The 13,880-nt window shown below is 49.6% G+C and overlaps 1 protein-coding gene across 2 annotated transcripts in view; it reads left to right on the plus strand.

Annotated features, from left to right (window-relative positions):
- Positions 1 to 13,880, plus strand: part of GSDME (gasdermin E) — a 99,803-nt gene that overhangs the window by 37,955 nt on the left and 47,968 nt on the right. For both annotated transcript variants that reach the window (XM_061414342.1, XM_061414341.1), the window contains exons 4-5: positions 7,088 to 7,259; positions 9,045 to 9,165. In XM_061414342.1, the coding sequence (XP_061270326.1) occupies positions 7,088 to 7,259; positions 9,045 to 9,165 (293 nt within the window). The remainder of the gene's footprint in view (positions 1 to 7,087; positions 7,260 to 9,044; positions 9,166 to 13,880) is intronic.

Here is a 13,880-nt window from a genome sequence, read left to right on the forward strand (position 1 = left end):
AGTTTGGGGGTGACGAGTCTGCTCAGAAAGCATGCCCTCCCCTTGTCTCCACGGGAGGGGGTCCTGGGGGCTGCATTATGCTTTAGGAAAGAAAACCGCTTCCCTCCTTCTTTTGGATATTGTTAGAGTCTTAAAAGTCTTCTCTGGGTTTCTTCTCTGTGGGTTGCATCTGGTTTTCAAAGCCTGAGAAGTAAAGAGAATGGGAATGAGCGCTTCAGCCTGCAGAGGAGGTGGCTTCACGAGGGCTGGGCCTGGGGAGCTGTCAGGTGCCGTAGGAGCGGAGCCTGTGTTCCTGCGGCCTCCTCTGGCCCACAGCCGCTCCCCAGCAGCCTCGCTGGGCTGGAGCCACACTTTTTACTCCTCTTCCCTCCTTGTCCCCCACCTCCAGCAGCTCCTGCCTGGTCTCCCCCCTACCCCACCCCTAGAATTACTGGCTTGTATCCATGTAGCTGTTTTCTTAGTTGCTTGGAGGGTCTGCTCCCCAGCCTGAAGGCTTACCTGAAAACTCTGGGCATATTTCTGGCCAGCTGGTGGGGGGGAACTTGACTTGGCTTCCCCATCATTATTGGAAGGAAAGAAATATTTTCAGATAAGTACAGCGTGGGTCACTACAGGTGGCCTCTTACAGCTCTCACTTGACAGATGTGCAAACAGGCTCAGGGATGAGAGGCAGTGGCCCAGTGAGGAGACAGAAAGCTGGGCCCATTGCGGGCTGGCTGTAGGTGCTGGCATTGCACGGAGCTGTGGGCACACAGAGGACGGTGATCTCACAGGAGAATGGCGGGGGGCAGTGGGTCTGTGGGGTCAGGAAGGGGTGCTCTTCTCTCCCCCGCTTAGTGTGGACTCCTTTGTCTTACCTCCAGACCTGTTCCTTTGGGTCCAGCCCTTTGATGTTGACCATACTACTGCCTCCATGGCCCCCTGTTCTAGCACCAACTTGCCATCTGCAACCTTGGGCGGTCCTTAAAAATGTGTGACGAGGCCGAAGAGCATCAAGCTGCCTATTTTCTTGTGGGAAACCTTCTGCTCCATTTCTCCGGCTGTGGCATTGACCCCTGGCTGGACTGGGGAGTGAGTTTTATTCCAACCCTGCCCTCTGGGATTTATGTGATAAATTATTCATTTCTCCACCAACTGGATAGGTAGCATAATGCTAATGACAAATTTTTGAATAATTGATATGTTCCTATGATTTAAATGCTAAAGGTCAAAACTTAGAAGGTGAAACCCCCCGACCCCTGATCTCCCGGCCATCTAGCTCCCTTGTGTCTCTCTCTAAAGAGCTTCTGTCCGTGTTGTTCAGTGGTTCTTAATAGAACCCAGGAGAGATGGAACAATAGGGATGACCCCAGGAAGGATTTCCTAAGAGCAGCCATCAGAAGATGGGATCAGAAGAGAGAGGCTGGCAGGGATACTTGGTTTCCCAGAGGACTTGGGTATGGTCCCTCCTTCCACTCCTCAGCTACTGGTCTAACCAGACAGGCAAGATACTGATGTGTAGACATGGACATACAAGAGATAAAGGTCAAATTCCTGGTATAGCCTTCAGGAATGCTCACCCAGAGAAGGGAGCCTGCATTGGTGGGGCTCCTGTGGATGGTGGGGGCTTGTGAAAGACCAGCCTGGGTCTTTCAACTGTGACTTTGGTTACTATCTGCTACCTCTCTGGGCCTCCTTGTTCTTCATCTATGAAACCTTGCTCTAGGATTTTAAACTTTTTGTTCTTTGAACTTTAGTAATCTGAAGATACCCGTGGATCTCTTTAAATGCATACAGGACACGGCTGAGCACACACACACACGCACATAAAGTAAATGAATTACATGGAAATACTGCTAGCTTCCGCACTTGGTGGGTCGAGGTGAGTCCCATCACACAAGGACTCCTGCTCCAAGAGGGCTGGGACCAGGCTCCTATGAGCTATTCTGTGTCTGGGCCCTGGAGGACCAGTGGAGATGGGGCAGAATTCACTCCAGAAGTTGCTTTGTGAAGACTCCTGTATGAACAGTCTACTGCCTCTGATAATTAGCTTCCCCTCTGTCTACACCAGCCTCCTCTCTTAATTGAGAATGAGCTGGTCTGTCCAGTGTTCAGTTTCCAAAAGGTGGCAGCACCGTCCTGGGAAACAGAATCCCAGTGACCTGGGTGGGAAGTGTCTGCCTGTCCGCTGAGCAGCTCTCAGCCGGCCTGCCAGAGGACTTGCCCTGTGACACTCTCCTCCCCAGTCACCCAGATCTCAGCCTGGGAGGTGCACCCTGTCTTTGGTCAGGCTCTGTCCCCTGTCCCATGGTGAGGTCACCCCTCAGGTATTCTGAGGGCAGGAAGCCTCCCAGGTGCTTGGCTGGTCCCCACAAGCATCTCAGGACTGCTGTTCTCAGACGCGTAAGGAAGTTACGTTTAAGGAAATGTGACCTTTCCCCCTCCTCTTTCTGGTGTTTGAGGTGGGGGTTCTGGAGGGAGGTGGGCATTTTAAGCAATGGAGTCTTGGGGGTCTAGGCTGAGGTTTAGGAAATGGCAACCCACTCCAGTATTTTTGCCTGGAAAATCCTATGGAAAGAAGAGCCTGGTGGGCTACAGTCTTTGGGGTTGCGAGAGTTGGATACGACTTAGTGACTAAACCACCACGTATATGTATGTGTTTATTTTTGACTACATCGAGTCGTCATTGCTGCCCGGGGACTTTCTCTGCTTGCAGTCTGTGGCAGTATGTGGGCTTCTCATTGCGGTGGCCTCTCCTGTTGCAGAGCTCAGGCTCAACACTTGTGGTGCACAGGCTTAGTTGCCCTGTGTCATGTGGGATCTTCCCAGACTAGGGATTGAACCTATGTCTATGCAATACATTGGCAGGTGTATTCTTAACCACTGGACCACCAGGGAAGTCCCAGAGGTTTTTCTTTTCAAACAATTGAACATTGGTTAAGGCAATATCAAGCACTCTAGTGGATCCGTTTAGACCGTGAAGCACTGCAGTGATTTTCAACCCACCAGAATCACTTCAGGTGCCCCAAGGCAGCCTTCAGTTGTTCCTCTGCTGTTATTTCTGGGCTTGTGGGTGGGAGTAGCTGCTTCTGATGTACTGCTCATCAAATGGGGAGGAGCCAGTACCTGAGCTATAATTGAGGGAGTTGCTTTTCAAGAATTGGCTAGAATAGGAGATGCTGTGCAACAGAAGGAGGTCAGCAAAGCCTGGTTCAAATGTACATCCTGCTGGTGAATATGCTGGCCCTCATCTTCCAATCTGTGTCCATAGGCCTCACACAGTCTACAGGAAGAATCATCGCTACACGTCATTCTCTAAGCCACACTGCTTATCCTCCAGTTCCTCCATCTTCCTGTTTTCTCTCTTCCCACAGATGCATACCTACTCATACATTTGCATGTTCATTAAGGCAGATACACAAAGACGAAAAAACACCCCACGTTTTATTTATTCATTTATTCCAAAACTATGTACTGTGCCCTTGGCGTGCACAACCCCTATTTCCATGAGTTTAAGAATTCTATGGACAGGGGAGCCAGTGGGGCTACAGTCCATGGGGCTACAAAGTGTCAGACAAGACTGAGTGACTAACACTTTCATGGTCTTCAGCCTCTGGGCCACAGGCCAGGATCTCCTGCCAGATACAGGCATTAGATTGGAAATAAAGTGCTCGGTAAATGTAATGTGCTTTAATTTTCTGGAAACTATCTCCCCCCACCCCCGGTCCATGGAAAAACTGTCTTCCATGAAATCAGTCCCTGATCCCAAAAAGGTTGGGGACTACTGGTCTAGAGGGAGGAGACAGGCAATGAACAGATAAACAAAGGACCCGGAAGAGTGTCATGTGGAAGTGTGCTCTTGAGAGTATGTGAATGTCATGTCCACATGCTAGCGTGTCACAGTGTGAGCGGGTGTCGCTCTGTACAGGGTGAGCGAGGAACACTGGCCTGCCTGAGAAGTGACTTGTGTCAGATGTGGGGACCCTGGGGACATTGTGTCAAGGCCTCAGGGCAGGCCTTGACCTGTTGTGTTTAAGGCGCAGAGAGACAGCAGGAAGGTGGGGTCCCCAGAGGCAGGGGTCAGAGCTAAAGGTCTCATTGCCTGGGGGAAGGATTTGAGATGAGATGTGTCCACTGGAGGTTCTAAGGGCATGACAGATGTGAAAAAGCACCTGAGACCCAATTGACTGCCTATCATTCCCATCAAGTGCACACCCTGGGGCTTTGTTCTGGGGGCCTCGGTTAGGGGGATATACAGGATGGTGGCCGGAGCCGGCCAGCATTCGGGAGGCATTTGACTGTCTGCTTGGCACATGCTGACTGCTCACCATGTGGCCTCTTGAGTAAACCCTACAGCGATCATAGCAAGAGACAGCATCACTATCAGTGTATCCACAAGGATAACAAGGTGCGGGGGGGAGCCATTCGCTCCCAGTCACCTAGCTGGAGGGGCAGAGCTGGGATTGGAGCCCCCGCCAGGCAGGTTCCCCTCTATCTGCCTTCCTGGAAATGGAGCCCTGCGCAGCCTTTTTGTCGTTGTTGATTTATCTTTATTACTTACTTAATATGTGTGAAACATGGTTATAATTTGCATTTCTTTGACCACTACCGAGATTGAACAGTTTTCCCCGTGTCTTTATTATTATTTTTATTTCTTTACAGTGTTGTACATGCATGTATGCTAAGATGCTTCAGTTGTGTCTGGCTCTTTGCGACCCTGTGGACTTCTCTGTCCTTGGGATTTCCCAGGCAAGAATACTGGAGTGGGTTGCCATTTCCTACTCCAGGGGATCTTCCTGACCCAGGGATCAAACCAAGTGAATTGACTGTATCTACATGCGTATCTGTGAAGTGCCCCTCCTTCTTGGCTCCACCGCCTACCCCCACCCCCCGTCCCACCCATCTAAGTCACCTGAGAACACCTCAGCTCACAGAGCTAGCTCAGAGATAACAGGTCTCCACTAGCTATCTGTTTACACGTGGCAGTCATATAAGTCAATCTCATTCTCCCAATTCAACCCACCCCCAGCCCATGCTCTTTTCTTTGTATCTCTATTCCTGCCCTGCAGATCGGTTCATTTGTACTGTTTTATAGATTCCCTGTCCATGGGATTTTCCAGGCAAGAATACTGGAGTGGGTTGCCATTTTCTTCTCCAGGGGATCTTCTTGACTCAGGGATCGAGCCCAGGTCTCCTGCATTTGGAGGCAGATTCTTTACCATCTGAGCCACCAGGGAAGCCCCTAGATTCCACATATATACATTAATATATGATAGTTGTTTTTTTCTTTCTGACTTACCTCACTCTGTATGACAGACTCTGGGCCCATCCACGTCTCTATAAATGACCCAATTCTGTTCTTTTATATGGCTGAGTAATATTCCATTGTATATATGTGCCACATTTTTATCCATTCATCTGTCGATGGACATGTCTTTACTTTTTTAAATTGTGATAAAATATAACATAAATTTTATCATTTTAACCATTTTTAGGTGCATAGTTCAGTGGTTTAAGTACCTTCACACTGTCATGCAGTCATCACCACTATCCATTTCTAGAACTTTCTCATCACCCTACATAAAACCTCTGTAGCCATCAAACAAGAACCCCCGTCCCCCATTCTCTCTTCCCCAGCCCCTGATAACCTTAAATCTACTTTCTGTGGCTGAGAATTTGCCTGATCTAAATATTTCATATGTGTAAAATCATCCAGTATTTCTCCCTTTGTACCTGGCTTCTTTCATTCAGCATAATGTCTTCAAGGTTCGTTGGTGTTGTAGCATGTCAGCTTCGTTCCTTTCTGTGGTTGAATAATGTCCCATTGTATGCATGGACCACATTGGTGTATCCGTTCATCTGTTGATGGATATGGGTTGTTTCCAGCCCAGGCAGCGTTTTTCATGGAGACAGGATCTTTCCAGCTGCTTGCCTCCATTCTGGGGATGCTTTCTGAAGCCTGGAGAAGCTGCATCTACCTGGGGGGTGGGACGACAGCCACTGCATGGATTGGCGATGGGGCCAAGCTTTTGAAGGTAACTCACCTTGGACTGTTTAAAAAGCACAGGGTGAACACTGTAATTGTTCTTGTGCTGCCACTAACTCCAATCTGGTTTTTTTCCTGTCCACCCATAGACTCATAGCATTGAACAGGACTTCCAGAGTGGGCATTACATCATTTGCTTCTAATCAGCACATTATCTTCTGTAGATGGGAATTGACCTTGTTCTTGAAATTCCCCGGAGTAGCCACCTGGGAGCCCCAGGTCTCTGCTGGGAAACCTGGGCGGGCCACACCTTACTGGGCTCAGTTCTCCATCTGTAAAGTGATGTAAAATCCCTTCTGCATGCATGTGCAGTCTCTTCAGTTGTGTCTGACTCTTGTGACCTCATGGACTGTGGCCCACTAGGCTCCTGGAGAATCCATGGGATTCTCCAGGCAAGAATACTGGAGTGGGTTACCATTTACTCCTCCAGGGGATCTTCCTGACCCAGGGATCAAACCCACGTCTCCTCTGCCCTGTGCATTGGCAGGCAGATTCTTTACTACTGAACTAACTGAGAAGCCCTTCTAAAATCCCTTCTAAGAGATTACATATCCTTCCTGGACAGACAGATGAAAAAATACTTCTAAAATTAAAATCCAAGTTTCCCCTTGCGATTCATTCCTCAAGCCTGTCCCCGTCTCTTCTGTGAGAAGCACTGGTCAGCATCCCCCACCTCAGTCACCCTGTATTTATTGCCCGTGCCTGGGATGGTCCCTTGGCCTCTGCTTAAATGACAGAGTGGAGTTCCCAGGGTGTGAGCAGATGGATTGCAGCTCCTGTACCTGTTGGGTGTCTTTCTTTTTCTGTGACAGTCAGCATGGCTGTTTGACAGGAACCCCGTCCCTGTGGTGCCAGCCTTTCTCTGGAGGCCTGGCAGCTCTGAGGTGGCCTCAGGAGACTTTGGTTTCTGCCTCTCTGGATGAGCTGGCCCCCTCTAAGCACCAGGAAATAACGGATGCTGGCTGTCACCTGTTTGCTCCTCACCCGCCAGCTGTGCAAGAAGTGATAGTTCATGCTGCATCCACCTCCCCAAGGCCACTCACGGGCCTTTTCTTTTTTCAGAACAATCAACCTGAAGAACCCGGTACTGCAGCAGGTGCTGGAGAGAAAGAACGCGGTCCTGTGTGTCCTGACGCAGAAGATCGTGACGACGCAGAAGTGCGTGATATCTGAGCATGTCCAGATCGAGGAGACGTGTGGTGGCATGGTGGGGATCCAGACCAGGACTGTGCAGGTGCGCGCCTGGCCCAGGGGGGCGCCGGGCCCTCTGGGAGTGGGGTCTCCATTCATCAGGACTCTTGTAGGGAGTTCACAGAAATCCAACTCAAATTGGTTTAAACAAGAAAGAACTGATTGGCTCCTGTAACTGAAACATTTGGAGTGATCTAGGAGACTTCCCTGGTGGCTCAGATGGTGAAGCATCTGCCTACAATGTGGGAGACCTGGGTTTGATCCCTGGGTCAGGAAGATCCCCTGGAGAAGGAAATAGCAACCCACTCCAGTACTCTTGCCTGGAAAATCCCATGGACGGAGGAGCCTGGTAGGCTGCAGTCCATGGGGTTGCAGAGTCGGACATGACTGAGCGACTTGTCTTCACTACTTTATTCAGTCACTGCTGGATCCAGGACTTGAGAAGCTGGTGAGCTGCCTTCTCTTAAGGTGGATTGCCTCTCATATAAGCTCGTGGGGTGGCAGCTCCTGGCTTTCATCCCACCCCATCCCTAGTGGAAGGAGTGCTTCCGGGCAGGCAGGCACTGGACCATCTTGGGCTGTGCCCATTCCTGAAGCAAACCCAAGGCCAGGGCAATGGGATGCTTAGATTGGCATACCGGGGTGAATCAGGTGCATTCCCCCTTCAAAAAATGGATCAAATGAACACCGGCCAGGCCAATGCACAGATAACTCCTAGAGCCCCTAAGAATCAAAGGTCTCAGAAATGACGATTTCGAGATTAGCTGCCTTAAATCCCCGGTGGATTGAGTTAGGAAAGGTAAAGATCAGCACATGTGTCTTTAATATACATAAACAGATGTTTCTGGATTAAGTTACAGTCCTATCAAGCTGATCCCTGAGCTTCAGTGGAACTGAACAGGAGGCTCTAACCCCAAACTGCCTCCCCTCCATAGTGCCTAATATTCTGGTCTTAGAAGTTTACTTCTTGGGGTAACTTTCAAATTATACCAGAGGACCCAGTAATGTAATATTTAGAAGGAGGTGGAGATTCAGATCTGGAGCTGGACTCTCCCTGGGCTGGGCAGGCTGGACAGAGTGATGAGGTCTGATGGGAGCTGGCTTTAGCTGGCCCTGCCAGTATTTCTGTCCACAGTGAACCCCACCAAAGGCTTGGAGCCTGCTGGGGTGTCTGGAGGTTGGTAGTTATCACACTCTGACCAGGATCAAGTCGCTATAAAGGCCTCTGATCTCCAGCATCTGAGCCACTTCTCATCCTCCCCAGGCCATAGTGGGCAAGAGTCAGATTTGTGACGGGGTCTGGAGAGAGCTTTGCTGCTGACTCGGCATTTCCTGGCCATCCTTCTCTCCTTGTGCCCCTTCCTTCCAGCCTCTCCCCAGTTTTATCTGATGGCACAGTGTGTCACATACCTGGTCTGGGAGGATGTGCTCAGGGGATCTTGCTCTCAGCTAGGTTCTCCTAGTCAGACTCTTACCATTGATGATTTTCTTAGGATTTCAAAGTTGTTTCCATAATCTTCCATGAGGGAAATGGGAAGTTGACTTATCTTCTTTACTCAGCATCATAGACCTAACTTTACTATCTCCTAAACTCTGGATTCTTGCCTTTGTGCTACAGGTTGGCCACTGACTTTAGAATATGTGTAGGACATCATGAGGCCGACAAGGATTAAATCCTGACCCCTGCTGGCTGGTTCTTCTTTCCCCCCAGTTCTGTGGGCAGTTTCCCGGCACTTCTTGGGCACAGGGCCGAGGCTGGTTACATGGGAGGCAGGAGAAGCCTAGGGGAGCCTGAGCGCACAGGTGGGAGCATGCACCCTTCCTGCAGGTGTCAGCGATGGAGGATGGGAACATCATCAAGGACAGCAACGTGGTGCTGGAGATCCCAGCTCCCACCACCATTGCCTATGGCGTCATCGAGCTGTACGTGAGGGCAGACGGCCAGTTCGGTGAGTGTGCCTCAGCTCGGGGCTCTGGAGGTGGGTTGAGTCATTGAGGAGGGACACCCCATTTTACCCTGAGGCTCATCTTGTAGAGGATTCCCTGCTGCTCTGGGGATGAGAGGAAAGAGGTATCAGAAGAGTTGGGGGATGTCCCACGGCAAGTGAGATGGCCGGCCGTGGTCCGAGGGTGTTGGTGCAGATGTCCGCATGGGGCGTGTGTTTCACATACAGGGCACAGCCCGAGTGCCGTGGGGTCCTGTGAGGTCTCAGGCAGCTAGCTGAAGCCTGCTGAGCTTCGGCTTCCTGTGTCTGGGAGAGGAAAGACATTCCCCACAGGGCTGCCGTGAAGAGCAAGTTAGATGAGGCGTGTGAAGTGCCTGGAACACTGGTGGCTTATTAAGTACTCACCTTGGCTATTATAATACTGTCATCATCCTAATTATTTTACCTCCCTTCCCCCAGCATGAAGCCCAAAAAGCTGCATTTGACCTTTCTGTCTGATCACCAGTGTGTTCAAAGCTGGAAGTTCACTGCGTCACTTGAAGAAAATAAGGCTTTAGTAGCTGATGTGACTGATGCTCTTAGGTGCTCAGGGCTCTTCCCTTAACACTCTTTCCAAGAGGTTGTGGGAGGCCAAGAAAACTGACTGCTTCTTGAGGACAGAAATGAATATATGTAACATCATAAATAATTAACTTTTTAAGGTATGGTCATATTATTGTGGCTTTGTTTATGAAGAGTCGTCTTAGTTTTTAGAGATTTACAGTGCCCTCCTCACAGGTGAAAAGAAACTGTGTGGTTTGCTTCAGACATGGTGGAGAGCGTGGTGTGAGTGTGAGAGTGGAGACGAGGGAGGCGGCCACAGCTGCTCAGTGTCTGTGCGGAGGCTCGCTGCACGACTCTCGCCGTCCTTGTGCACTTTCAGTTTTCCATGGTGATAGCGCTGTAAGGGTGTGCTCGGACGGGCCACGCACACCCACAGCTGCCTCCTGCCCTCCTGGGTTGTTTTCTATCAGGTGGGGGACCAGGCCAGGGATGAGGGGTTCTTCTGGGACTCAGGCTTCGGCCCTCACTCGGCCACTTGCGGAATCATGGTTCAGCTTCCATGGGCTCTCAGATCGCTGACTGTCCTGATGGGACGGTAGACAAGTGGGCACGTGAGGGGCATGGGGCACTGTCACTGAGCCTCCCTCTTTCTTTCACACATGGAGCATTCTGTGTTTCAGGGAGGTGACGAAAAGTGAAGCTGCCAGTTGTAGGAAGCTGGTCCAGGCGTTGGTCAGGGATGCACAGGATACCAGGAATACCAAGAATTGTGATCAACATCCTTTAGGTCCATGGTTCCAAAATTGTGTCATTCCAGACGTGATTATTATTCTGTTCTTTCTTTTTGAAAGACTCTGTCCACTGAACACACTGCCTCATTAGATTAAGTTCTCCCTTCGACTTTTGTTATAGGGCTTCCCTTATAGCTCAGTTGGAGAAGGCAATGGCACCCCACTCTAGTACTCTTGCCTGGAAAATCCATGGACAGAGGAGCCTGGTAGGCCGAAGTCCATGGGGTTGCTAAGAGTCGGACACGACTGAGCGACTTCCCTTTCACTTTTCACTTTCATGCATTGGAGAAGGAAATGGCAACCCACTCCAGTGTTCTTGCCTGGAGAATCCCAGGGACGGGGGAGCCTGGTGGGCTGCCATCTATGGGGTCGCACAGAGTCAGACATGACTGAAGTGACTTAGCAGCAGCAGCAGCAGCAGCATAGCTCAGTTGGTAAAGAATCCCCCTGCAATGCAGGAGACCCTGGTTCGATTCTTGGGTTGGGAAGATTCGCTGGAGAAGAGATAGGCTACCCACCCCAGTATTCTTGGGCTTCCCTTGTGGCTCAAGAATCCCTTGAGCCACAAGGGAATCCCTTTCCCTTGTGGTAAAGAATCTGCCTGCAGTGTGGGAGACCTGGGTTCGATCCCTGGGTTGGGAATATCCCCTGGAGAAGGGAAAGGCTACCCACTCTAGTATTCTGGCCTGGAGAATTCCATGGACTCTATGGTCCACGGGGTCGCAGAGTTGGACAGGACTGAGCGACTTTCATTTTCACTTTTCGGCTTTTGTTACCAGCGTGTGATATGCTGTGTCACCACAGGGGCCCACAGGGGCTTGTGTGACTCCAGCCCTGGCCGCTGAGGCCTTGGTTGTCCCGTGCAGATGGACTGGTGGTGGGGGTGTCACTTTTGTCAGGCCTTTTGGAAACTTGGCCTTCGAGGAGGATATGCCCATGAGGGTTCTGAGAACCCTTTGGTTTGGGGACCAACGGGAGCCCCTCCCTGTTTCTCTGAGGAGGTGTCCGCGCTGTTGGTGGCCGCCCAACAGAGGGGTTTGGAAAGACAGTTTGCCTGGGGAAGCTCTCCTGTTTGGATTTCCATTTCAAGCCTTTCATTTTGGCTTGCTTCCTCTGTCTTGAAAATAAACTCCTCTTTGTGCTGCTGAGCAGAGGTGCCCTGGGGAGTTCTCGGGTTCCTTAGGCTTACTTCTCATACCCCGGCCTTCTCCCGCCGCCTGCCCTGCCTATGCAGTGTGTTGGTCAGGCTCTTGTTCTGTGCAACTCACTGATTTTTAAGCCGGTTCTGCTGCTTTTTCCCATCTGTGTTTTTTGTTGCTCTTCCTGCACAACATTCTAATCTGGTTTCATAAACACCCCTGCAGGCGCTGGTCTGACTAAGAGGCTGTCTGATCTCTCCTCCTACCTTCAGGGTGTGAGTACATTTGACAACCGTCCTGTCTTTTGAAACTTTGCCAGGAGGTTACTTCCTCTGTGTCCCTTGGGGGAGATATCAGTGAGCCTGTCTTTGCCAAGGGGTTCCTTCAGCCATGACCCCTCTCTTTGCCAACAGCTCCCCTCTTATGTGGACATTCAGAAATATCATGTTCTCGTCTTGAATTTTAGTCCTTGCTTTGTAGAATTAAGCGTTTACCAATGTCCTTTCAGCACAAACTATTTTTTTTTTTAAACTTATCTTGTATTAGGGTATAGCCAGTTAACAATGTTGTGATAGTTTCAGGTGGACAGCAAAGGGACACAGACATACATGTGTATGTATCCATTCTCCCCCAGACTTTCTTCCCACCCAGCCTGCCACATAATATTGAGCAAAGTTCTCTGTGCTATATAGTAGGTCCTTGTTGGTTATGCATTTTAAATATAGCAGTGTCAGCATGAACTTACCGGGCACCTGTGGACGAGAACCTGTGCGTTCCACCCTCCTGGGTCTGTGCACTTCTCTGCAGGTCCAGAGGCTGGTATCAACATCCCCTGCCCTGTTCCCATCATAGGCCTTTAACTGGCTCCTCCGCTTCGAATCTTCCCCATTTTAGCAGTGTAGCTAATGTGATTATTTAAAAATGCATGTCTGATCATTTCTCTCACCTGCTTGAATGCCCTTCTGAGGCTCCCTTTGTCCTAAGATAAAGTCTGCACTCCTAGGCACGTTGTGTCCAGCCTTCCTGCTCATCTCTGGCACCTCCAAAGTTAACCCACCATCTGGGAACTCTCCACTCTTGCTTACTGTGAGCCTTTGTTTGGAGAGTGCTCCCTTCTTGGCCCAGCTAATTCCTACCAGGCTTCAGGGGGCTACTTAGTCACTGCTTCATATAAGAAGTTCTTTCTTCATCTACTGGTTCTTTCTCTGTACCTGCCAGTCTGGCTTCAGTGACCCCCTCCACCTTTTCCACTTGTATCTTAGTCATTGTCAAAGCCTAGGTTGTAGCCCTTTTGCATCTCTGGCTCCGTGCAACATGTCTGATGCTGCAGAGTGAAGGAGTTGGTACTGCCCGCAGAGGAGCTGTGCATGTGTACAGGAAGAGCACTGCTGGGGCTGTGGATCCCAAAATACAGTTGGCCCCACAGGGCTCTGGGCAGCATTTGAGGCTGTGTTAATGGTCGTGGTCCTTGTTCTTTGGGAGCATGACCTGGGGGTTCACACTTACTCACCTTGGTGCCTGGTGTAGCGGGTGGAGTCAGCCGGGGCATCCTGGATGCCCAGGAGTGTGGATAGGTTGAGTGAGTAAGTGAAAGCTTGTTTCATTTGTCTTTTGACAACTGTCCTGTCTTATGGATGTTATTAGTGCCCACACCAATTCAAAATGTGTTAATACCCGCACCTTCCACATGTTATGCAAGTACTAGCTCAGCCACATCCTCATTCCATAGCCTGTACACAGATTATTAAATAGAAGCATAAAAAGAAGGCGCATTCTTTTTTAAAAAATGTTTTATTGAAGTGCAGTTGGTTTACAATGTGGTGTTAGTTTCAGGTGCCTTCTAACAAGCAGATTCCTGCCCCCATCCATGATCTACTGACACCTACTCTCCCTGAGAATATGATTTTTTTAAAAACATTTTTCCCTCTGTGTTTATGTGTATATGTATTCATTTTAAATTTTTATTGGAGTGTAGTTGATTTACCATGTTTCAGGTATACCACAAAGTGATTCAATTATACATAAATCCATTCTTTTTTTAGATTCTTTTCCCATATGTGTCATTACAGAGTATTGAGTGGAGTTCCCTGTGCTATATAGTAGGTTCTTATTAGTTACCTGTTTTATATATAGTAATTACTATATGTTAATCCCAACCTTCTGGTTTATCCCCTCCCACTGTTTTCTTCCTTGTTAACCATAAAATTGTTTTCTCTATCTGTAGCTCTATTTATGTTTTGTAAAT

This window comes from Bos javanicus, chromosome 4 (assembly GCF_032452875.1).
Source record: "Bos javanicus breed banteng chromosome 4, ARS-OSU_banteng_1.0, whole genome shotgun sequence".
Taxonomy (NCBI): domain Eukaryota; kingdom Metazoa; phylum Chordata; class Mammalia; order Artiodactyla; family Bovidae; genus Bos; species Bos javanicus.